This window comes from Etheostoma cragini, chromosome 7 (genome assembly GCF_013103735.1).
Source record: "Etheostoma cragini isolate CJK2018 chromosome 7, CSU_Ecrag_1.0, whole genome shotgun sequence".
NCBI lineage: Eukaryota > Metazoa > Chordata > Actinopteri > Perciformes > Percidae > Etheostoma > Etheostoma cragini.
The window spans coordinates 2,125,239-2,149,475 of NC_048413.1; the positions used below are offsets into that span (position 1 = coordinate 2,125,239).

The window sequence follows — 24,237 nt, forward strand, 5'->3', positions numbered from 1 at the left end:
ACGTCCTGTGCTGCAACACAGGCCACCTGTTGGCTTGATAGAGCGCCATTAAGCTACATCGTTTCAACGGAACACGAAGTACGGTAGATAAGCCACAGGATTCAGGAAACAGGCCTGGCAAACAAACGACTACAGTCGTTTCGACACAGCCATGATTGCGTGTTTATAAAAACGTTATCTTTTAATGCTTTCATGGTTTTACGATAACAGCAAGCTAATACCAACTTTCCTTTATTATTCAGTTTTCAAATGTTAGATACCACATCACCCATTGAAGTAGCATTGACGAAACAAACCACAGCTCGCCGACAAATCAAGTATCAACGATTAGCTTAACGTTATAACAAGACATTCGTGTGGATAACCTTATACCTAGCTAGTAATTCGTTTGTAACATTGTCCCTTGACGAAGAAGATCTATACTCCTTCATTATGTTCATCTCTAATTTTATATCACGATAATATAGCTACCCAACGATAAGATATTTATTTTAGAGGTAGGCCTATAGCTAGCAAATTCAACATTTCTCGGTGATAGCCTGCACTGGAAGGTCCGGACACAAGAGCTAGCGTTAAATTAACTATAGTGTATTTGCCGACGAACTGAAAATCGTAAATGGCTTCTTTGCCTCTCATGTGGGCTAGCATTATTAATTCGTTATCGATAAACTTGTGCTAACCTATACAGTGAATCATTTTTAAGAGAATGTAGTTCTTTTTTTCTGCAGCAATTTTCTTTACTTGCAATGCGGCAATAACAACATATTTGACTAATAATTAAGCCGCCTGTGCTCATTTTGGGGCGGGGTGAAGGTCTTGCGGCTAACTCGGTTAATTTAGCAGTCCTAGCTACTACGGGACAGCCTCCAACATCGGTCGTCCAATGGATCATTACGCAGACGTCACAATGGCCGGTCTGCCTATCGAAAAATGTGCTTCAGGAGGAAGCGAAGAGTCAGGAGGAGCATCTGTCTGTAAGGGAGCCGGCGAGGTAAGTTCCCCACGACCCGTCTGTTACAACATTATACACAAAACCAGCTGTTTATATTCTATTTACACCCTTTTTCTATTGCGGTGGTTTACGGATGATTTGCACAGGGTTATGTTGCCTTTTTATGGTCCTGGTTCAACCATCTGCCGGCTCACAACACAAAGACCTGCTCATACAGACCCACCGCGATAACAGCAGATTGGATCGTGAGCCGGTGGAGATTTTGACCTAAAATAATCAATGCAATTGACTTCAATTTGTTTGTTTATACCGGTTTCTGTAATAACGTGCGTATTCGCGGATAATCAGCTGTAATTACATTCTCTTCAACGGCCGTTTGGATGTTGAAATCCTGGTCATTTAGCTATTGCTTCAACGTAACATTAAACCATAAAGATTGCTCCCCTCATGTGAAACCAGGCTGTAACGGTAGCACAATGCATGTAATGTTATGTGAGGTGGTAAAGACAAACCCTGACTAAAACAATGGACATGTTGCTCGGCGTGCTAGTAACTGATCAACTCGTGGTGCATATTTGTTTGTTTTTTTCCTGCAAAGAAAGTAATCTGATGTTAAAGCTCAGATTTCCTTGTCAGCGAAAGTTGTGCACTGGGGGACATTCGCGGCAAAAAAAAGAACAACGCGAGATTTCATTAACGCTTTCTATACATTAGGGAGGAAGGGGAGGAGAGACAGCAGCAGCGTGTCTCAAGTGTCCTGTAGCACTCAGCTACAGCTCAGCTTTGTGTTTCAATGTGCACATGTCAAGAAATCAGTCATATATAACCCAAAGATGCAAATGTGAAGATTATTTGACATAAAAATGATTTGTCTTTATCCTCGACAGTCAGACATTAGGGGATTACAACAATCCACCCACTGGCCCAGTCTGACCCCCCACCCCCACCCCTGGAAGTCAGCCATGGAGAGCTCTGGCAATACTGACAGCCACGTTTTTTTTTTACAATACATGAGTATAATATTACAAATTACAACATTAGCGGTAAATTATGAAATGAAATGATAAATTTAATAACCACCCCCAAATAATCGTGGCATTAAGGCAACCCTGGTCTGGAAAAACATTCAAACAAATCCATCCTTTATACATTTATATGTGATCTTCCCACTTTCTTTTGCAACTTCTGCGCATCAATTATCCTCGGTATAATTAAATACTTTATCTTACCTCACTTTGGAGTTACGTGTGGTTATTTAAAGTAAAACCAAACACAGAGCCTTGTGATTTAATAGTAATTTAGATCAAATTGCCAATGCTGCACTTAGTGGACGATCTGCTCAGTCAAAATGTTCAGATTTTACGTGTGGCGTGTAGATGGAAATGTGAAAAAATTGTTCATCATTAATTTAAGTTTTCTTTCCCAGAGAGCTGCAAGATGGCAGGTGCAGCGATTGTGCCTCCAGACTACATCCAAGACAAAAGCAGCCGCCTTTATGTGGTGGCCTGGGTCAACAACCTGCTGAAGACAGACTTCACAGATGTGGGGCAGCTGGGTTCAGGTGATCCATCAGTATGAGAACATATAACGCAGTGCAATAGTATAATGGTACTTTTGTAACTTGTTACTAACTTTTATTAACGTCTAACTAATTACTATATTTGGACTTTGGTTTCACACCTACATGTCTGATCACACTTTCAGATATCAACCTAAATTGGCTGTATTTTTACCTGGGGTTTAGTCCCTGGTAAGTAACCGCTAATTATCTGCTTAATCAAGTCAACTCAATTTGATCATAGCCCAATATCTAAAATTCGCCTCAGTGGTTTTTACAATCATTACAGCATATGGCACTCTCTGTCCTTTGTCCCTCGTACTGGGATATGGAAAAAATCTCCCTCTAAAAAATTCTTTACATAGCTAAATAAAGAAGTAACCTAAGAGTGTGTACAGAGCAACTGCTGCTGCTTCACATTTAAGTTTTGCACTGGCAAACCTGCAGGAGGCTTTGGCGGTGTGAAGCCGCCCAGAGGAAATACAATGGTTTTGTCTCTTAATTACAGTGAGAGACACAGTGGGGCATCAGTACTATATATTGCAGGAAAGAACAGCCACGGTGAGCTGCTAGACGAGGAGAAATGTCTGCACTCCACCAGCACGGCTTGAATGGTCACGATTGCACACATCTCAGCATGCTGTAATATCCTCACTGCTACTGATAAACAGCAGAAATTCAGAGGGATCAAGCCCCCATTTGCACAAACAACACTTGTTGAACTGTCTTTTTGTCTATATGATCATACAGGTGCATGTCACTGTCAGATCATGGGCTTGGTTATTCCCGGCTCTGTTGATATGGCCAAGGTGAAGTTTAATGCGCAAGGTGAGGACGACTGTAAGCACAATTTCCAACTCCTCCACGAGGCCTTCAGGGAGAGCGGTGTCGCAAAGGTATGTGCCTTTTTTGAGTAGAGTAACATTACAATTTCTGTAGAGGGGCCTGTAAGCGGATTTTTGCACCTTTGGACAAAGGGAGGTTAGCTGCTTCCTCCTATATGTAATCTTTATGCTTAGCTAAGATAGCCACATGCTCTCTCTACTACTATATCTAGTGGAGAGATATCAGAGTGGCCATTCTCAACTAAATTTTGACAAGAAGACGTGTTGTTTATGTTTCCCCCTGATGTTCAATATGTACGTTTTTATTAGTTTCACAATCTTGTCATGTCTTATTTGTCTTTGTTTTTAGACTATTCCAGTTGAGGACATCATAAAAGGGGATTCTCAAAGCAATTTCGAGACCCTGAAATGGTTCAAAGCTTTCTACATGGCAAATACGAAAAGTAAAGACTACGACCCCGTGAAAGCTCGGGACGGTCAGGATATCAGCCCTATTGTGGTACCTCCCCAATTGCATACAGGTAACTCAAGTTTTTCTTTCACTGATTATAAAATAAGGCAGTACATTGTGTGTTGTTCTTCACAATTGCAGTAATTGTGCAGTAATAGTGTTTTTCTCTTACTTTGTCAGGGATATCCAATATGGAATCAGACTCGGAGGAGAAGGGCACTGTAATGAGTAAATTTCCTTTCACTGAGAAGTGGAAGGGAATTCATGAATGGGCTGACCAGAGTACTCTTGGAGAGCAATATACCTTCTGCCGGTCTTGTGACAGAAACCTAAAGACATTTTCGAAAGGCCTTATCGAACTCAAGCGACACGCGGAAACAAACAAACACAAGAAAAGGGCTAATATTTACAGGAGCCAACACTCTGAGCAGCTGCCCTGTAGCGACGCAGCCATTCAGTTTATTCACAAACACTGCAACACTGGCTCTGCTGGAGGGAAACATGTGTCTAGACATTTTGCACGCAGTAAACTGGGGCTGGAGTACCCCAAAGACATCACATCTGTTTGCCAACACACTCCTTACTGTGTATACATTTATGGAGGGGTAGCCCTGGGAAAGGAGGCCACTGTCTCTGTGGTCCTTGTTGGGTTTTTTGATGTCAAAGCCTCCAGGCACCGCATCCGATTTCTAGACGCTCTTGCAGGGGATCAAACGCCCGCAGCGGTGGTGGAGACCTTGAAGAAATTTGGGTTGCACACCGATAATCTTGCCGCTGTTTATTCTGATGGTAAAGGTGCGGCCTCGGAGCAGATCTACACACAGCTCAGGGAACTCAACCCAAACATAGTAGCCTTAGGTGGGCTGTACGCCTTCGCCGATGCTGCTTGTCACGCTGGGGTTAACAAACTCTCCAATCGGGCTCAAGAGTTGATTGTTGATATCCATGCCCACTACTCTTCCTGCTCTGCCAAGAATAACAAGCTCGCGGCTCTCTTTGGCTCAGATATCAGTGCAGACAGCCCATCATTTCATCTCAACACCAGCTGCCTTAAGTTCTGCCCTCTTGTCACAAACATCTTGGAAATATGGACAGATCTCATAATGTACTTTAAGTCTTGCGACAAGGATGACGACAAAGCCAAGTCAATCTGCTCCCAGCTGCACGATCCCAAAGTCAGGGCAACATTTATGTTCCTGGAGCACGCCCTCAAGCCTCTGCACAGTTTCCAAAGGTGTCTGCAGACACTGCAGGGAGCTGCCCGAGCGAATATGCTGCTCATCCTCGAAGAAGCCAGTAGCCTGCTATGCACCTACACCTCCTACTTCCTTCACCCTGAAGCTGCTGTTCGCTTTGTCAAAGAACACAATACCCAAATCCTAAAAGACAAGAAATGCCTCCTGTCGAGCCCTGAACTGGGCGGGAAAGCTGTGGAAGACTTCCTGAAGGGGTCCGAGGCTACGGAGGCACTGCCGCGGTTTATAGAGCAGGTGTTGTCTTTCTATGTCACGCTTGCAGGTTGCATTGCACATGAGCTGCCTCTTCATGACAACGTGCTAAGAAGCATAGCTCAGCTGCTGAACCCCCAGAGCAGGCTCAAGGTGACTAGGGAAGAGGTCGGGGAGCTTGGGACCAAGCTGCACATCTGCAGCTCCCCCGAGGAGGTCAACCAGCTCACAAATGAATTCCTTGAGTATCAGCGGGCTTATGAGGGAGAGAAGGGCAACTCAGCTGTGGTTTTACTAGAGAAACACTGGGCCAGTGTACTAAAGAACACCAAGCCGACTTCACTCTTCAGAAAGCTTGTTTTGACCCTGTTGTCTCTCCCCTGCCCCCCACTCGAAGCCCAGGAGGTTTTTACTCAGGTATGTAAACCAAGAAGCTGTATCACCGTCTTTTGTCCGTGTTTAGTATTTGCGTGTTTAATTCATTTTGTGCACTTGCTGTATCTCCTGTCTCAGGCCCTGGAGAATGAAGATGCTGCACTTTTCTCTGATAGTGAAGCCCTAACAGAAAGCGATTTTGACGTCACGTCTGATAGCGTCCTCTCTGACAGCACCTTGGTTCACACTGAAGGTAAATTAAAGCCACAGGAGGTAGAATAAAAGAAAAAGATGCCAGAAATTGAAGTAGAGTGAGACCTCTTCCTGCAGCTCTCCCGTCTCTGTTTCTCATTTCATCAAGATGGCATTATGTTATTAAGCGCAGATTCTATGGGATTTTTTTTGTAAAGCCCTTAAACATATTATGAATTGAGGCTTTAGTTAGCTCTAAACATGAACTTGAACTATCCGCAGCCATAAACTAAGGTTAGCAGAATGCTAAGCTACCGGCTCCACTACTGTGTTTACGTTTCCTCTCACACCACCTCCGACATGCCCTTTTTTCGGATGGCGGCAGTAGGCGATGCCGTGGCTTCGGCCTCTGGTCTGAGCCTTTGGCTACGGTAAACAGAACAGCCAATAGTAAGTCTCTCTTTTTAACGACCTGTGATTGGCCAGATTCTCCCGCCACGGCTAGATTTGGTAAAGCCTGAATAGAGAGCAGAGGAGGAGATGTCAAAATCTAGTTTTTCATTAGACCACTGAAAGAGCATTCTGGAATTTCTGCCCAAAGACGCCAACAATAAAGTGCCTACCACAGCTTTAAGTTTGCAAGAATTAGCATTCGATCCCATATATTATTTACACGTCTTATTTTATAGAACTGAATGGCCTTAATGTGACAGTGAAGCCATGTGAAGTCCGCCTAACGAAGATACATCGTAAGCAAAACAGTTTTTTACTACTTTTTGTCATCATGTCATTATAAAAGTGTAACTTTGATCTTGTAGATGCATCTTGTAAAATGAAAAGAATCTTACTTGAGCTCAAGAAAAAATTAATTAAAAGTCTCATATTTTTTGTCAGCATCAGATTCAGGATCTCCTCATCTTCTAGATTTACAGTCCCAGATACAGTTATCATATCCCCGATGATATCACTAAAACTTCAATAATTTCTTTTTCCTTCCTTCCATCCAAAGAACATGTCAATACTCCCGGAGAGAATGGCGCCCTGTGGAAAGAGGTAAACATTTTTTCATAAAGGAAATATGGCTTAAAAAAAAGCTGATTTTTTAATGACAAATAGGAATCGGTTTTGCTGAATTTAAATGCAACTGTAATGTAAAAACCTATAATTATTTGACCATAAATACTATCAGCTATACAAGAAAAGCTACGCTGAAACCAGAACAACAGAGAAAAATATTAATGTTTGTTGCATCATATTTGGCTCTTACAGTCTTTTCCATTTATTTCGCTTTTTCTTTATGGCCACCATAATCACTGGTATGATGAGTTGCAGTTTGCCCCTATATGAAGGTGTGTGTGTGTGTGTGTATTTTGGTGTACATTTGCACGTGCATGATATTTGAGTGTGTAATGAGAGTGTGTTGTCTCTCAGATGACCAGTAGGGGATGTTATGGCTGGGAGAGCAGCTTGCGCCAGAAGCCACAGGCCCGTACAGTGTTTCAGGCTGGTGCTAGCACCTGGTCCAACCCCGTAGGTGTTGATAATGGTCTGAAGTCCAAAGATGAGGTGGTAGGTATACTTTAGGTATACTATAAGTATACTACCAGAATACCACAGGGCCATGACTCTGGCCTTTGAAAGAAGTAGTCAATGGTTCATGCTACACCATGTCAGCATCCTGCACAATGACAAACAGGAGCATCTGATTGGATGATTACAAACAGGGTTGGAGTATGATAGCATTTGATGAAATCTGAATCCTTTTGAATAAGGCTAGAGGTCTATAAAACAAAACAAATGGAGCCTATAAATCAACTTTGATTGATTCATTGTTACATTTTGTTCCATTTGACATAAAATGAACATCTGTCCTGTGAGACGACTGAGTGACTGACATCAAAAACACTTCCCGAGTGGTTTTCCCTTTTGACTGAGCTTAACAAATGAAAAAATGTAAACTGCAACCGGCTATCAGAATTCCCACCTCTAACGCATCTTCATTCCAGATTCATTATTTGCTTTGTCCTCGTGGTGCCAAGTGAACTAATGAGGCAATAAGTGGAATAACACATCTGCCTAATTATTGTGCTTGGTCCCATGTTTTAATTCAATTTAGATCATTTAGCTTGAAACCACAGTGGACAAGATGTTTTATTGGCTTTCTTATTCCCCAGTTTAATAAGTCACTATAGTTCAGTATATTATACTGCTTTGAACGAATCGGATGTTCATATCTTAATGCTGAAGGGCCCAATTGCTTCTTGTTTTTAACAAATTCTTTCTTCCTAGTTGCCTAAAATGAAATATCAAAAACAACTAAGTAATTGATTGGTCATGAAAGTGTGCACTGGATGTACTGGCAAATCAAATGCAGTTATTAACGTCTTTGATTTTGAAATACACAGATCTTTACCTAAACTACTTTTCATCTTTGACTTAAAAGTTTACGTTCTGTTTTAAATATGTTTCGCAGGCAGAAGAGACATCGCCATTCAGTAAACCGACACCAAGAGCACGGCGGAGACACGCCTACCAGGTAACAGTTACCGGGAAAAGCCCACAATACAGTTGTTATCAAAGTCTAGGGATCAGACATCATGTGATTATCTTCTTCTAGGTATAATAAATGGTAGTTTTGCATTATCATCTTTTCTTGTTCTTTTATGACGTCTGCAGGATGGGAAAGGGTTTCTGACAGGGGAGCTGGTGTGGGGGAAAGTGAAGGGCTTTTCCTGGTGGCCTGGGATGGTCATGCCTTGGAAAACCAAGTTATCTCCCCCGGGAATGCGGAAGGTGGAGTGGTTCGGAGACGGGATGTTCTCGGAGGTCAGAAGCTCGCTAAACGTGCTTAAGCTGCAGAAACACTCCACATCTGTTGAAGTGGATTTCTCATCACCGTGGCTTTCTGTTGCAGATCTATACGGAGGGTCTGCTGTCCTTCAGTTCCTTCACTAAGTGCTTCTGCAAAAATTCCTTTGCCAGCTTGCCGACCTACAAGGAAGCCATCTTTCAGATCATCGAGGTAAAAAGCAAAACTGTCGACAACATCAAAACCCCCATGTACCCCCATCCTGTTTCTTAATGTCTGCTGTCTTTCACATGCAGCTTCTCTTACGCATCCTCTCGGCAACCTTTGTGTTGCTAGGTGCTGTTGTTAGTGTTCATGGTGACGTCAGTGGGGCCCTAAACAATACCAAACAGCAAACCAAAATGTGGTCTTTTAAAGCACTAGCACAGTGCACGTTGAAAACGTGCCAGTTTGGAACGGGCCGAGTGCTCGGCCTGTGCTATCGCTGCTTGTAGAATTCTTCAAAACCAAATTGTGCCTCAAATGACTCACAGAAGGAGTCTAGGAATTTGGTCAAGAATACTGTGATATTTCTATTTCTCTATATTGCCCAGCCCTAGTGTGTGTGGGTGTGCGTGTTCGCAGAGAGAAGGGGACGAGAACCTTTTAATGGTGTCTTTTTCCTCAACATTATTTCACGTTGACATCACAATAGTCAGCGTTTAATGGCGGCGGTGTTGTCTTGTCTCGTATTATCGTTAGATATTAACGAGTTTAACACTACAGCGGAGGTGTTCATTTCCATACTGGTATGGGGGTTGGAGTATGGATTGGATTTGTAAGTGTTTTTTTTGGGGCGAATCTGATAAGAACTGCTGTCTTCGGCCGGTCAGCTCCGAGATCGTCTCGCATTGGGCAGCGCTGTGGAGGATCGAAGATTATGTGAAGCAAACCGCAGTCCAAGCCTGTAAACCCCCCCCCCCCCCCCCAGCTGCTGCCCAGAGCGGCATGCGGTGTGCTTCGCCAGCAGCTTATTTTTCAGCTGTCTAGTATTATTCTAAATATCCAGTATCTAAGTTACATACATACACACACACACACACACAGAGGTGTCCCTCTTTACTAGATAGATAGAGGAAGAAGTCAGTTCTCATCCCATCAATACTGACATATAGTTGTCCCGTTGTACTATTTTTCTCTATAATTGTGGTGAAAATTCCCAAATCTCCTTGTGTCTGTAATGCCATCTTATCAGGAGACTGCGTTCACTCATTGCCAGGAAATGTTTGTAATCTTCAGCTGGCAGGTGAGCGATGTGGGAAGTCTTTTGCTGAAGCGGAAGGAAATAAAGAAAGAGAGCTGAAGCTGATGCTGGAATGGGCTTCCGAGGGATTTCTGCCTACAGGACCTGAAGGATTCATACCTACTGGTAGGAGCACATTTATACATATCTACTTATTTATTGATTACTAGATTTAAAGAAATCCTTCTCTTGAAATGCTCTTGATTCCATCTTTCCTGGTCTTAAAGATGCTGCAGCACATCATGACTCTTCTGACTCGACCATGTCTGACTGCCAGCCTCCGGCAAAAAGGAAATATGTTTTTAAAAACAAGCAAAATCCACCCGCAATAATCTACAACAGAGGTACGTATCAATTCGGTCCACATACATGACATCAAACTCTCATGGAAGTAAGAGTTACAGACTAGATTTTGTTGTAAGTTTTATATTGTTATTATTAATATTTGTGATTTGTTTTAATAATTTACTTTACAGAATCGATAAGAGAAAAGGTCAAAGAGAAAGGCAAAACAATTGAGGGTAAGTTCTGTGAGAGCGCATTGAAGAAGTTTGTGATTTTAAACTTTTGATACAACCATAAAATGCTTCATTTCAGAGTAACTGGTTGTTTTTTTCAGATTTTTGTCTGTCTTGTGGATCAACTGAGATCGAAGTGCCGCACCCGTTGTTTGAAGGTGGTCTTTGTCTAAAATGCAAGGTAATCGACGGCCTATCTCTGTCTAGGTCATGCGCTCTGCTTTCCTTCACCCCAGTCCAGTTTGGTCCGGTCTGGTTGTGTCTGACCTCCATCTGAAACCCCGACGCCAGTAACAGACAACCGTGTCACTGTTTCCAGGTCAACTTCACAGAGACGCTGTTTCGCTACGATGAAGATGGCTACCAGTCGTATTGCACCGTGTGCTGTGCCGGCTTGGAGGTGATTCTCTGTGGCAACGCCAGCTGCTGCAGGTAAACACTGCTCAGGTGTTGTATTGGTGTTTATTGTTAATCACTGAAACCTCTGGATTGCTTTCATATTTCAAACCTTGACACACAAAACTAGATTTCATAACAAAAACATACAGCAGATATCTGAAACACCCTCATAATGATGATCTACTTAGATTTTTCATCACCATACAGTCCCATCAGAATAGCATCAGGTAGATCAAAGTATAAGCCATTAGTAGTTCCTGTTTGCAATGTACAAATACAATGTACAGACACTGGATTACTTTGATACTGCAGAAAACTTTCATTCTCTGGCACGTTTTGGAGTTATAAAAAGCTTTTTCACATAATTTCTAAGGGGTTAATGGCCATTTATTGGTATTGGACATCATAAATAACGATATTCATATGATGTGTAAGTCCCTCTGAATATCAAGAGAATATTAGAGAATATTAACAGTGTATTTTATCCGTGTGTTCAGATTTGACTGAGTTGTGACTTGGGGAAAGAGTACGATCTTTTGAACATGTAACAGCAATCGGATGCTAACTGTTTAAAATAAATTGTTAATTTGGCAGTTGTCCTTATCTTAAAATTGTCCTGGTGTGTTTTTGTCCACCTCCTGTAAATTTCAACTTTCTAAATGAGACTAAGAAATAGCTGTGATGGTCAATGTAGGCCGGTCACTCTCTGTTACTTACATTCAGATGACTCATGTTAACAGCTCTACTTGTTTTTGATGTGTATTCCTGGGTGTTTTCTGTTCCTCCCAGATGTTTTTGCAAGGACTGTCTGGAAATCCTGGTGGGCCTGGGAACCTTTGACAAGCTGAAAGACGTCGACCCGTGGAGATGCTTCATGTGCAAGCCGTCGCAGTGCGACGGAAACCTCAAACTCAGACCGGACTGGAGCGTCAAGGTTCAGGACTTCTTTGCCAACAACAGCGCCATGGCGTTTGTACGTGCCACACTTTATTCTCTCTTTATAGTTCACATGCTGACTTGTGTGAGGTTAAAGGTTAAAAAAACATGTAATGGCTGCACCAACTAAAATATACATCCAGTTTATTAGGTGCACATATCCATTAAAGGAAACTTATCATAGTCACTGTTTATTGACATTGTCTGAGAGGTGTTGATTCAGCTGGTCCTTTTGGAGGATGTACTATACTTTTTATACTATACTAAAGTTTTTTGGGGGGAGATTTCCACCTTTAATTGACAGGATAGCTAGATGAGAAAAGGGGGGAGGACATGCAGGAAATTGCCCCAGGTCGGACTCAAACGCTGGAGGCATAAACTGTTTTATTATTTTAGCCACTGTTTAAAGGTTTTTTAGTGTACTAAATAAAAGTAACACCTAATAACTTAACCTAAACTTTAGTTACAACATAAATGTGTCTCCTTATGCGTGTATTAACCCGTAAAAGAGAATACAAGTGGTTGTAAGTGCAGATAGAGGAAAGATAATGCCAGGAACATAATATTAGTTCAAGAACCAAATCAAAATGTATAAAAATGTTTATTCCGCTACTATTTCATTTCTTACGTTATACAGTCATTGATGCTTGTGGGTGTACTGTGAAGTTGTATGTGAGTGAATCCTCATTTTTGTTTTGTTAAAGTGAGGCATTGTTTTATTGTAGTAATGGCAGAAGTTAGCAGATTAAATATAGGCCCCCATCAGATGAAACCATTATTGGGTTGCAACTAACATATTATATTGTGTATTTATTTTTTATAACAGGAGCCTCACAGAGTTTACCCCTCCATCACTGCTGATCTGCGCAGACCAATCAGGGTGCTCTCGCTTTTTGACGGCATTGCAACCGGTTGGTTCGTCATGTTATCTGACAAAATGACAGTTTTAATGGGGAAACTTAAATAGAGTTTACACTGCATAACGTGTATTCTTCTAATCAGTAACATGTCTGTAACTACTGTGGCATCGTGGCAGGATACTTGGTGCTCAAAGACCTGGGCTTCAAGATCGAGCGCTACATCGCCTCAGAGATTTGTGAGGATTCCATCGCTGTGGGGATGATCAAGCACGAGGGACAGATCGAATATGTCAACGATGTTCGTACAATCACAAGGAAACATGTGAGTAAGAGCCAGCTGGGGTATATTTAGTGCTGTTGATAATCTGAGTGTGCCACACCAACCTGAAACTGGAAACAGATCCCAACTAACCTTTAAAAACACACCTTGAGGATGCCCGACTAGCCTAAAAATGCCCTGTTGTGGAAGTTTCTGTTCAGCGAGGGAGGAAGTTGAAACAAAATAAAGACAGGCTGCAAACTGGATTAAAAGTTTAGATATTCGGTGGAAGGGTTTAATTGTTTTCTGCAGAGAACAATCAAATGACGAGAACAGCTTTCACAATGAACAGAGTTACAAAGTGGCAACAGTTGTGGTGAATACGATCAGTAATACACCTCCTTATATCCCCGTGCATCTGTCTCTAGTGCGTCAAAAATGACTCTAGCCGTCGTTCTGTCTGAGAAATCAGAGATTTACCTCGTCTGTAGAATGCTTCATGGCTCCAACCTTGCTTACAGTGGAGAAATGCACAGTCATGACATTTTTAGCTGTCTCCAACACTCGAGGACTTATTTTAGGACATACACATATTTCAGAGGCAAATTGAAGGATTTACTTATAATGAAAAAATCCCTTAAGAGATGAACAGTTATTGAAAGAAAATCGTTGTCTATGTAATTTTCCCATTACAGCCCATAAGAACAATCTTAAATAAAAAAAAAAACACCTTGAACGTTCATTACGTGTCAACGTTAGCAAAGATGCTAAAAACAATATAAACATACGAACTTAAGTTCTGTAATTGTGTGTTGCAGCTGGCTGAATGGGGTCCATTCGATCTTCTGATTGGAGGCAGTCCGTGTAACGACCTGTCCATGGTCAACCCGCTTCGAAAAGGATTATTTGGTATGCAGCTTCCAAACTTCTGTTAAAGGCCTTTTGGTAGCTGTGCATTCTGAATGACAAACAAGTTGTTACTGATAAAAGTACTGGATAGAATAATGTTTAAGGATCCTCTACACCCGTAAACCCCTGAATCGACCTGTTTATGTCTTTCTGTTTGTCCTGAAGAAGGCACTGGAAGGCTCTTTTTTGAGTTCTACCGCCTTCTGACCCTGTTGAAGCCTAAGGAGGACGACGACCGGCCGTTCTTCTGGTTGTTTGAGAACGTGGTTTTCATGAGCGCCCACGACAAGTCAGATATCTGCAGGTTCCTTGAGGTGATTACATTCGATTATTCAGCCTGATGGCATGGAAACTGACTGCCTTATGCTTTATTGCTCATCATTCCCCATCATTTGCATTCTCCCTTTTTTTTCAGTGTAATCCAATTCTTATCGATGCAGTGAAAGTTAGTCCTGCTCACAGAGCGCGCTACTTTTGGGGAAACCTCCCTGGCATGAACAGGTACTGTACATACAAATGTGCAATCATATTCTCTTTCTTATAATAATGCATATTACACACTGGAAAACAAAAATGTATGACTTGGAAAGATGTTTTCAGTTTCCGTGCTTGTCTGCGTCTTCTCTTTAGACCTCTCGCTACAGCTCTAGATCACAAAGTGGCCCTCCAGGAGTGTTTGGAAGTAGGACGCGTTGCAAAGGTAGAAACATTTAGATTGCTGTGTGTAAGATAGATTACACTAATGTCACTAATGCAAGATACAGTAGCTAGTAGGCCCATAGTCTCAAATGTCAATTTTAGCAAAAACTTGTAGATTTTTAACCTTTCTTTTTGTACTTACTTTGTCCAAATTGTCCTTTATGTGGTATTAAAGAGGTCTTAAAAAGTCTCAAATGTGTTTTGGTAAACCTTGCAGAAACTCTCAGGAAAGCCGGAATAACTCTTCTCCCAAAAAATGAATCTTAAAATAGTTTGACACCCATATTCGGATTTGTCGTCTCTTCCTGCAGTTTGACAAAGTCCGCACCATCACCACCAAGTCCAACTCTATTAGGCAGGGGAAGATGGGGCCACTTCCTGTCAGCATGAACGGCAAGGAGGACTACCTGTGGTGCACCGAAATGGAACAGTAAGCGTCTCTGGTTGTGTTTCTCTTGCAGGCCACTTCTGGGTCTCGACCATGTAACACATATTAGATGATAAGATATTTTTTGTAACATGTTCCGTGTGGTGGACTCTTTCAGGATCTTTGGCTTCCCCAAACACTACACGGACGTGAACAACATGGGCCGGAATCAGAGGCAGAAAGTCCTGGGTCGGTCCTGGAGCGTCCCTGTCATCCGCCACCTCTTCGCCCCGCTGAAGGATTACTTTGAATGTGAACAAGGACTGTGAACCGAACAGCAGCGGTAAACCTACTGCCTTATCTCGGCCCTGCATCACTAGCTAGTTCAAACCCTCCCGTCTTTTTCTGACCAGCCTCATTTAGTATTTACTACTTTGACACGATCTCCTTTTTATCCTGTGAGTTGTCAGTCCTCCACGATCCACTCTCACCAGCAGGCACCGCCACTTTGTTTTCCCTCTTGTTAGTTCTGCTCCAGATGATGGCGCTGCGATCAAACCACAATGTGGCTCAAAACGTTGGCCTGAATCACGAAGCGACATTAGACGCTTAGCCAGCTCTCTTCGGGCTTAATCGCCAGGCGGAGTCACCTTTAGTCCGGGTAACTCACCATGGCAACCGGCCGACAGCTCCATTACTGAGCTCAGTTCTAAATAGTCGTTCCTACAGTATCTGGACATGAAACACTGAGTTCCCAATGAAGCGCATATAGAGATCTTTTTATAGCTCAGTAGAGTCACTTTGCCAACCATGATAATTCTAATTCATGTCTGCTTCGTTGGCAGGAATCTGTTTTAAAGTACACCATCTATACATAATAGTTTGTTTGTTTTATTTATAGCCTTACTTTTCTTATTTGGGTAGTACTCCGAATATTTCTACAACGTCCTACTCTATTGTCAGTCATCGATAAAGACATAATAATATATACAGTATACATTGATAACCAGCCTCATGATGCCGGTTATTCAGGATGTTCTTGCAGAACTTGCTTCGTGGTTTAGGCCTCAGGATCTCTACCTCAACACCGATTTTCTGGTTCAAAATCTGCATTTACACTTTTTTATTTAATTTATAAATAGGGAATCTTTCAATGTGATTTGTATATTGTATTGTTTTATGGCATAATCTCACCAGCAATTTTAAAGAAGCAGTGGGTTAGGATTTAGGGGGGTTATGGGCAGAAATGGAATATATTATTCACAATTAGGTTTTCATTAGTGACCAAAAATCAGTCACCTGAAACTAAAGGCGTGGGTTTCCTTTAGCCCCCATGTCTACAGGGAGCTTCTAACAGTCGGTAATTTGAACCCTCTTACAACGCGATGTTGTAGTGAATAATCTACTGTGTAATCTGTTATTCATACAGTCGAGGCTCACCTTATGAGTAACGGGATGTAACCGGTTTCGTTCGGGGACTACAGTCTAGCATCTACCCTCACGCTTTGAAAGGGGGGGGGGGTTGAGTCCAGGGGTGTTCTCCTGGTTGCACTCTGCACCCCCTGGATCCCACTAAATCCTACACACTGTTCCTTTAAGTCGGATCTAAACATGTTCATCATTATCTGTGATTGTTTTTACTATCCACATTTTTTAAATCTGTTTTTTAATACGTTTTTATCCAAATTACAGTGGTGCACCAGTGATTTGGTCCAATCTGGCCTCACTGGTTGTGCATTGGTGCTAACATTGGATCTATTTTAAGGACTGCTATTTATACCAAAAATGTTTTCTCTCTACTCATTGAGAACAAACTGTTGTGAATATTTTAAACTGTTCACTATTACTGTAATAAGGCGGTGCAGTGTCTCCTAACATAGGAGACCTTAAAGGACCATTACAATGGTTTTACACAGGTCCTCCCCTAAATAATAACGTGTGTGCACTATAAAACGAATAAATCCAACCAGATTTCACAGCACACTATAAGTTCTAGCCAACCATGCGGCTTTGTTTAAGTAATAACGTTTAAGAGCTTTTATTATTTCTTTATTTAATAAAAAAGACAAGCACGTATCTTATTCAGGGTCAAACAGTGTAAGATACTATTAAAACATACACTACATGCACTGTACACACAGTAAGGACTTTCTTTAGTTTTGGTTAGTTTTATTTTTTAATTTTGGAAGCAATGTACGATAAATAAAGAAAGTCCCGATATAGAGTGGTGAATGTAAAAAACATCACAATAAATAAATAGAATTTAAAAAAAATTGAAATATACCTCAATTATGAATAAAAAAAAATCTAATAAATAATCAAATAATAAAAATCCTTTTTAAAATTAGAGCAAAAATGAGAAAAATCATGGGGGGAAAAACTAAAGATGAGAAATCAGCATCTAATTCAACTATTAAAAAAGAAATCAATCTCATCATTGGGGAAATATTGCGGCCTTCAGTTAATCAAAGGTGGGGTTAATATCCACAGCTTTTAGAAATACATATCACTATTCTTTAATAAGGCAGCCACTTGATAAAGGCTTTTAAACTTGTTGACTTATTAACGAAGCAGCAAGCCTTGGACTTGTTGTAGACGGCAGCCCGCCTGTGGGGGGTCTCAGGTCCATCCAACCGGGGCTCCCTTAAAGTCAGAACGAGGAAGATTTCCCCGTAAAGCTCCAGTGAGTATATCTTTTTATTTTTTAATGGTAATTAACCCTCATGTTGTCCTCGGGTCAAATCGACCCGTTTTCCTGTATCAATGTTCTTTTAACTACCCACTTGTAATTACCCAAAATAACATGATTAATTCCACACAACGCTCTTCGGGGTAATTTTGATGGGTCATTTTTTATTCTTATTCAATTTTTAAGCATTTGAAAAAACAAAATTGAAGTGGTTTCCAAATAGTATTGAGTAAAAGTTGACTTATTCCAGTCTCTCATTATCCATCAACATGCATTCCTCTAATTTTAGTCTAAATAATTCCTAATTTCTGCTTTTACAACTCAAACATTAGGTATAATTTCCTATAAATTAGGTTTATTGATCATAAATTCCCCAAATAACTAAAACTAAAGTTAATAAGTTAGTGTTACGTATGGTTGAAAATGTAAAAAAAATGGACAAACATTGAAAAAAAGCGTCAAAAGTGTTGAAAAAAGGGACAAAAATGCGAGAAAAAGATTTTTTTTAAACCGTTGAAAAGCGTCAAGAAAATTGTTGATTTTCAAATTTGACAGGAAGACAACACGAGGGTTAAATATGTTCTCTGTCTTTTATCAGCCAAACAATTCATCAATTAACCAAGAAATAAACGGAAGATTAAGCAGTAATAAAAACAATCAGGATTTGCAGCCGCGCTACAATCAAAGCAGGACCTTTGGTTTTGACCGACATGGCCCTTTAAATCTTTGAGAATGTCATATCTGTGCTTTTGTTTTCTAAATGTGTGCTTTTTAAACAAAAACCTTTTTATTCTTTTAAAACCTCGATAGTACTGTCCAGGTGTCTCGCCTGTGTTTTTATTGTTCAGAGTATCATGTTAGCTTTCCTAACAGGTAAGACATTCAGTATGGATCCGTTAGTTTTCACGTGCTCGACACCGTTACCTCTTTGATTGTTTGTTGGGACTTTTGATTCCTGATGGTGCTATGCTAACGGTGCTAACCTTGCATGTAAAGTTGAGTTTTGGTTTTTATTTTTGTTATGTCTGCCTTGAACTGGCAGCAGCTCAAAGTGAACTTCGGTTATACCGTGTGTGGATTGTTTTTATATGAAATGTGATGTAGGGAAGTATTAGTGCGACGTAGGGCTCTACTCCCTGTTGTAAAGAACAAATGACATGTCAGGACAATTAATACAAGTTGAAGTGGGATTTTGTGATCAGGCATAATTGAACAGCTATTACCTGTTTTTAATGCCCACGTTTTTTTGGGATTAATTTCTATCAGGTCCTTACTAATTATCCCCCCAAAAATCGGTTTCCTGAGCTGAAACATGTTATTTTGACTTGTTTTATTGTTTTGACAAAATTAGGAGTGAGTTGTACCCTGGACTTTTTTTTATTATTATTATTATTATGTTCATGTAGTTTATACCAACTTAATGTAGATAATAAGGAAAAGAAGTTTCAGATCACATGGAGATTAGTGGTGCTGCAACATCAGGTGATGGAAATAAAATCTGAGCTGCATAACCTCTGCTTGTTTTGTTTTTTTAAATATCAAGTCATTATTCATGTTAATACTGAAAGCACTTTTATTCCACCACATGGGTCACCGCGCGTCATTTGGAATGTGATGCTGGGAGAGAATCAGTGGCTTTGTGTTGAGCTCATCCACCTGTGGACCTACATCCTGTCACAACCGCAGCGGGCTAAAATGGATGTGTAGATACGGAGGCAACAATGGTTATTTCATTTTACCGTGATAATCCAGCCAATTTGAATGCTGTGGGGAGCTCTGGTTACATAAAACACCTCCATGTAGATGAACAGCTCTTTCAGGTACAACAAAAGCAAAACAACAGTGTAAAAATACTCCGTAACAAGTAAAAACACTGCATTCAAATTCATAGCATCAAATTGTACAAACCATTAAAATGCATTACTAATGACTTGTAATCCAGTAGTATAATATATATGACACATATATATTATACTCGTGGATTACAAGTCTTTTGTGATGCATTAATATTTACATGATGCATTATTAAAACATCACTAATGTTGCAGATGGTAAAGAAGGAGCTCATTTAATGATTAATACTGCATGTAGCTTATAATAATACATCGTTTATTATTAGTTGATTTATAGTTTGTCCATCCATCCGTCCAACGTCATCCGCTTATCCGGTAACGGGTCTCGGGGGCAGCAGCTCCAGTAGGGGACCCCAAACTTCCCTTTCCCGAGCCACATCAACCAGCTCCGACTGGGGGATCCTGAGGCGTTCCCAGGCCCGGTTGGAGAACTAATCCCTCCACCTAGTCCAGCAAACCTCAGTCCAAGTCATAATAATATGCATATAGCTGTAATGTTTCATACTCTTAAAGTAAAAAAAAAAGAAGCTTTAATGAGGGAAAGGTCACTTGGAAACTGATGATATTTCCCAGGGTTTGAGTCTCCTTTGCATCTGAGCCGGAGTGGGACTCTGGTTAGTGGCTTTTATGTCCATTCTTGTGGCTCCAGGCACTTCCTTCCCCTCCTGAACAAGTCGCATCACTTCCGCAAAGGAAAGCTGCCCGGCTTCTGTCCCTGCGGTCTGGTTTTCAGACTCGGAAGGTGTCCTCCGGTCCAGCTGCTCACCACCGCAGTCCATCGGGGTCGCACGAGGAGAAGCCGAGCCCCACCGTTGGTAGCCGCGCCGGTCTATGGGCTCCACAAACCTGGCGAGGACAACGGACACGGATCCCAAGGTTAGTATAGAATAGAATAGAAAGAATCTGTATTGTCCACCAGGGTGGACATTTTTCTTTGGCTCGGCAGACCTGCAAGACAGATAACCATACAGGACAACATCTCAAACATAGTAAGTAAAGCATAAAAATATCAGGATTAAAAAAAGCTTAAAATTAAAAATAGAAGCTCAATTTGATTGTCGCTTGATTTGGTTGAGGATACAGATGGCATCGGGCACTCTGAAGACCCCCAGACTGGAGGAAAGAGGGTGTGTACTATCTGCAGGGATTTCCCTAGCTTTCCTCCTCATTAGATTAGATTAGATTAGATTCAACTTTATTGTCATTACACAGGTACAGGTACAAGGCAACGAAATGCAGTTTGGGTCTAACCAGAAGTGCAATAGCAGTAAGTTCAGGATATACACTGGTTCCGTAAGTGTTGGACATGGATATGTACTGAATAAATATAGAAATGAATACTATTATAAACAGAATTTTACAGATGGGTTTGTCCTTTGAATATAAAATATACATAACAAGTATTGTGAGCAAGATTTACAGCTAGGAATGTAGTGAATATAATATACCGGTGGATATTACTATAAGTACTAATTTTTACAGATATGTGCAAATAACATAATATACTAATGGTTTACAGAGTTTACAGGTGAGTATTTACAATGAATATATATACATATGGCTATTATTATTATTATAGACAGAATTTTTACAGATAGATATAATAAGTTAGGCTAAAATGAGCAGTATAACAATGATTTAAAGGTAGTACAGTAGTACAGATTCAAAGGTAGTACATTCTGTCAGTGTGTATTGGGGTCAGATGTTTCTGAGGTTTTGTAAACTTAACTGAAGCAGTGAGATAAAAGCATATTTGCACAAAGTAGACCCCAGTACCCTGAAATTGTTCCTGTAACGTACTTAGTTCCATTCACATGTGCTCCATACCTGTTATAGAAGAAGAGTTTCAGGTCCAGGAGGTTGCTTCCCTCCCGGTTCAACTCCCTCAGACCGTCCTGAAACCGCAGATCAGCCTCGAAGTCGTAAGACTCAAACCTGGAGAAAACCGACTCCATGTCAACAAATCGGACAGGATTTCATTTACCTTCCCATCTGAATCATAGACCGTTAATATTGAGGCGCACTTCCGGCATTGGTTTTATTTGTCATCAACAAATGTTGACACAGAAGGAACCCAACTGTGAGTGTACCGCCCCCTCAGGCCAGAGTCGGTACTGCAATCGTGTCAAAATGGGCAAATAGTATTCATATCTAAAGTAGTAATACATGCTAGCTACAGTGAAAACACACTGCATTCAGTAGACATTCACACGTACCATTTCTGTTAAATTAACCTGTTTGAGAGTGTATTATATCATTAAATACGACTGGATTCTGATCACAGATGTACAGAGATGGGAAGTAACGAAGTACAAATACTTCGTTACTGTACTCAGATATTTTTACTTTACTTTACTATTTATTTGTGTGGCGACTTTTTACTTCTACTCCTTACATTTTACCACAAATATCGGTACTTTCGACTCCTTACATTTTACAAAATTGGCTCGTTACTTCAGTTTCGTACAAGAGGTTGTCATGTCAGGGAATAGCGCGGACACGCGCCACACGGCGAAAAAAGTAAGAGAAAAGAAGAAGAGACGAGGATAATCTGCTGAGATTGTGTGTGTGCCTCTTTGAGAACTGTAAGTCGTATAACTCATGTTGTCAGTTCACTTAAACCTGTCATTGGTCTATAGTTCTTGCACATTTAAAGTAAGTTAGCTAGTGGTTTTGGTGTGGTCTTCACCGGTTAGCTAGTAGTTTTGGTGGGGTCTTCACCTGTTAGCTAGTGGTTTTGGTGTGGTCTTCACCTGTTAGCTAGTAGGTTTGGTGTGGTCTTCACCTGTTAGCTAGTGGTTTTGGTGTGGTCTTCACCTGTTAGCTAGTGGTTTTGGTGTGGTCTTCATAGGTTAGCTAGTGGTTTTGGTGTGGTCTTCACCTGTTAGCTAGTAGTTTTGGTGTGGTCTTCACCGGTTAGCTAGTGGTTTTGGTGTGGTCTTCACCTGTTAGCTAGCGTTAGTAGTTTTGGTGTGGTCTTCACCTGTTAGCTAGTAGTTTTGGTGTGGTCTTCACCTGTTAGCTAGTAGGTTTGGTGTGGTCTTCACCTGTTAGCTAGTGGTTTTGGTGTGGTCTTCACCTGTTAGCTAGTAGTTTTGGTGTGGTCTTCACCTGTTACCAACTTCAGATTCTGTATTTCAGTTGACAAGTGGATGGAAACTTAGCTAGAGAGAACTTGTCTCCGTCTGTTTTAACAGACACACCTGGGGCAAAGTTGGAAACTAGAATCAGCTTTAATACAGTCCTAATCTAGTCCTCAACTTCCACATAATTTCACTGGAGTTATCCTAATTATTGTTTACGTCATCAATACAATATTCAATCTAAATGCATGGGGATATATCTATTGTACGTAATTTGTGACGCACAACTAAGACAACTCAACCTATTCGGCATTCTGCATTAATTCACGGCAAATCACTGTGGCTTAATGGCGTTAACGTTAGCACATAGTAGTATGGATGGCGCTAACGTTAGCGCATATATGTGGTATGGATGGCGCTAACGTTAGCGCATAGTTGTATGGATGGCGCTAACGTTAGCAAATAGTAGTATGGATTGCGCTAACGTTAGCACATAGTAGTATGGATGGCGCTAACGTTAGCAAATAGTAGTATGGATGGCGCTAACGTTAGCGCATAGTTGTATGGATGGCGCTAACGTTAGCACATAGTCAGGGCTGCCAACTTTCCCTAAAACCTTGGAGTGAGATTTTGGGGGGCCAACAAATATTTTGTCATTTACAAAGCAATTTCTTTGGGTCTTCATCCTTTTAGGTTTAAATTGGGATTTGTCATTTTTATGGGGGATGGGGCTCTCCCTAGGGGGGTCTGGGGGTATGCCCCCCCCAGGAAATTTTTTTGAAAAATAAACCATTAAATGGCACTTTCTGGAGAGTTTTTTTGCAAAAAATGGAGAGATCAAGTTTTACATGATATGTGCAAAACTGTAGGGTTAAGAACCTTTGCATTGTTGTAGTATGAACAGGTGTTAGGGCATTTAGCATTTACATTATTCATTTCTTATGATATAAGAACTGACCCAGACAATGTGCTAAACATAATTAACCACATGAAGAGACAGTAGCATATGTCAGCAACAGCTGAGAAGATATGGGTCTGTGGTGAACAGGTCCAGGGATCCCTGGTGTAGGGACCAGTGACCCAAAGTTAAATTAATGTTGAGGGATCAGCTAAGACCACTGAAATTCTAAAGAATGAGAACCGCTGATTTACATAAATTCTATTCCTTTAACCTTTTGTGCCAATGTTCAGTAATGTTTGGCCCTCATCCTCTGGGCCCCACTTACTGTATTTACTTTTTGGGGAAAATAAAGACTAATGTTCATTTTATGAAACATTGAATGAATTATTTACAGTTACGTTTAGAGATGCACAGAGGTTAAAGATGCATAATAGTGGCCCAACGTTGCAGTATTGTATATAGTAGGTATAGTATAGCTCAGATGTGTTTCATCAGATTTCTGCTCATGTTTACAACTTTGTGCACATTCAAAATATAACTCCTCCCATCTCTGTTGTCCGAGATTTGGAGAGTTGTAATATAGTCTGCTGTGCATGTCATTGCTCCGCCGAAATTCCACAGACAGGGAGCGCTCTTGAACGCCTCACAATCTCTGAAAGCACAACTAATCGATCACGAGTGGCTCAACAGGTAGATCTATAGAACTCCTCTTTCAGAAATTTGACCGACCGGGTTGACACTTCAGCGTGAGAAATCGGGGGTGTGGCGTGTGAGCTTGTGAAACCAGTCAAATGCTTGTGTCTCACGGCCAATGCGTGAGAGTTGGCAGCCCTGCATAGTAGTGCTTTGCAT

General features: G+C 41.0%; 1 protein-coding gene across 3 annotated transcripts; it reads left to right on the plus strand.

The window, feature by feature from the left end:
* Nucleotides 1–755: 755 nt before the first annotated feature.
* Nucleotides 756–17,216, plus strand: dnmt3ba (DNA (cytosine-5-)-methyltransferase 3 beta, duplicate a). Of its 3 annotated transcripts, none has more exons than XM_034875543.1 (26): nt 756–991; nt 2,379–2,513; nt 3,261–3,406; nt 3,705–3,876; nt 3,987–5,671; nt 5,768–5,882; nt 6,511–6,570; nt 6,831–6,874; nt 7,253–7,394; nt 8,299–8,357; nt 8,498–8,647; nt 8,736–8,843; nt 9,909–10,038; nt 10,140–10,256; nt 10,389–10,433; nt 10,532–10,611; nt 10,750–10,862; nt 11,619–11,802; nt 12,592–12,676; nt 12,802–12,947; nt 13,703–13,793; nt 13,959–14,107; nt 14,209–14,294; nt 14,424–14,493; nt 14,804–14,922; nt 15,038–17,216. In XM_034875543.1, exons 2-26 carry the CDS (start codon nt 2,390–2,392, stop codon nt 15,186–15,188), a joined length of 4,371 nt encoding a protein of 1,456 aa, XP_034731434.1. In that variant the 5' UTR covers nt 756–991; nt 2,379–2,389; the 3' UTR covers nt 15,189–17,216. The 3 variants fall into 3 exon arrangements, with proteins under 3 accessions (XP_034731434.1, XP_034731433.1, XP_034731435.1); XM_034875542.1 differs by having other exon boundaries at nt 7,253–7,390; nt 8,295–8,357; XM_034875544.1 differs by lacking the exon at nt 7,253–7,394 and having other exon boundaries at nt 8,295–8,357.
* The last annotated feature ends 7,021 nt before the right edge of the window (nt 17,217–24,237 follow it).

What these genes read in the sequence shown, in the direction of transcription:
- dnmt3ba (XM_034875543.1), top strand. Translation starts at nt 2,390, where the DNA reads ATGGCAGGTGCAGCGATTGTGCCTCCAGACTACATCCAAGACAAAAGC. An exon ending in TGTGGGGCAGCTGGGTTCAG is followed by an intron (nt 2,514 to 3,260) that starts GTGATCCATCAG and finishes ATGATCATACAG; the next exon opens with GTGCATGTCACTGTCAGATC. An exon ending in AACCTCCCTGGCATGAACAG is followed by an intron (nt 14,295 to 14,423) that starts GTACTGTACATA and finishes TCTTCTCTTTAG; the next exon opens with ACCTCTCGCTACAGCTCTAG.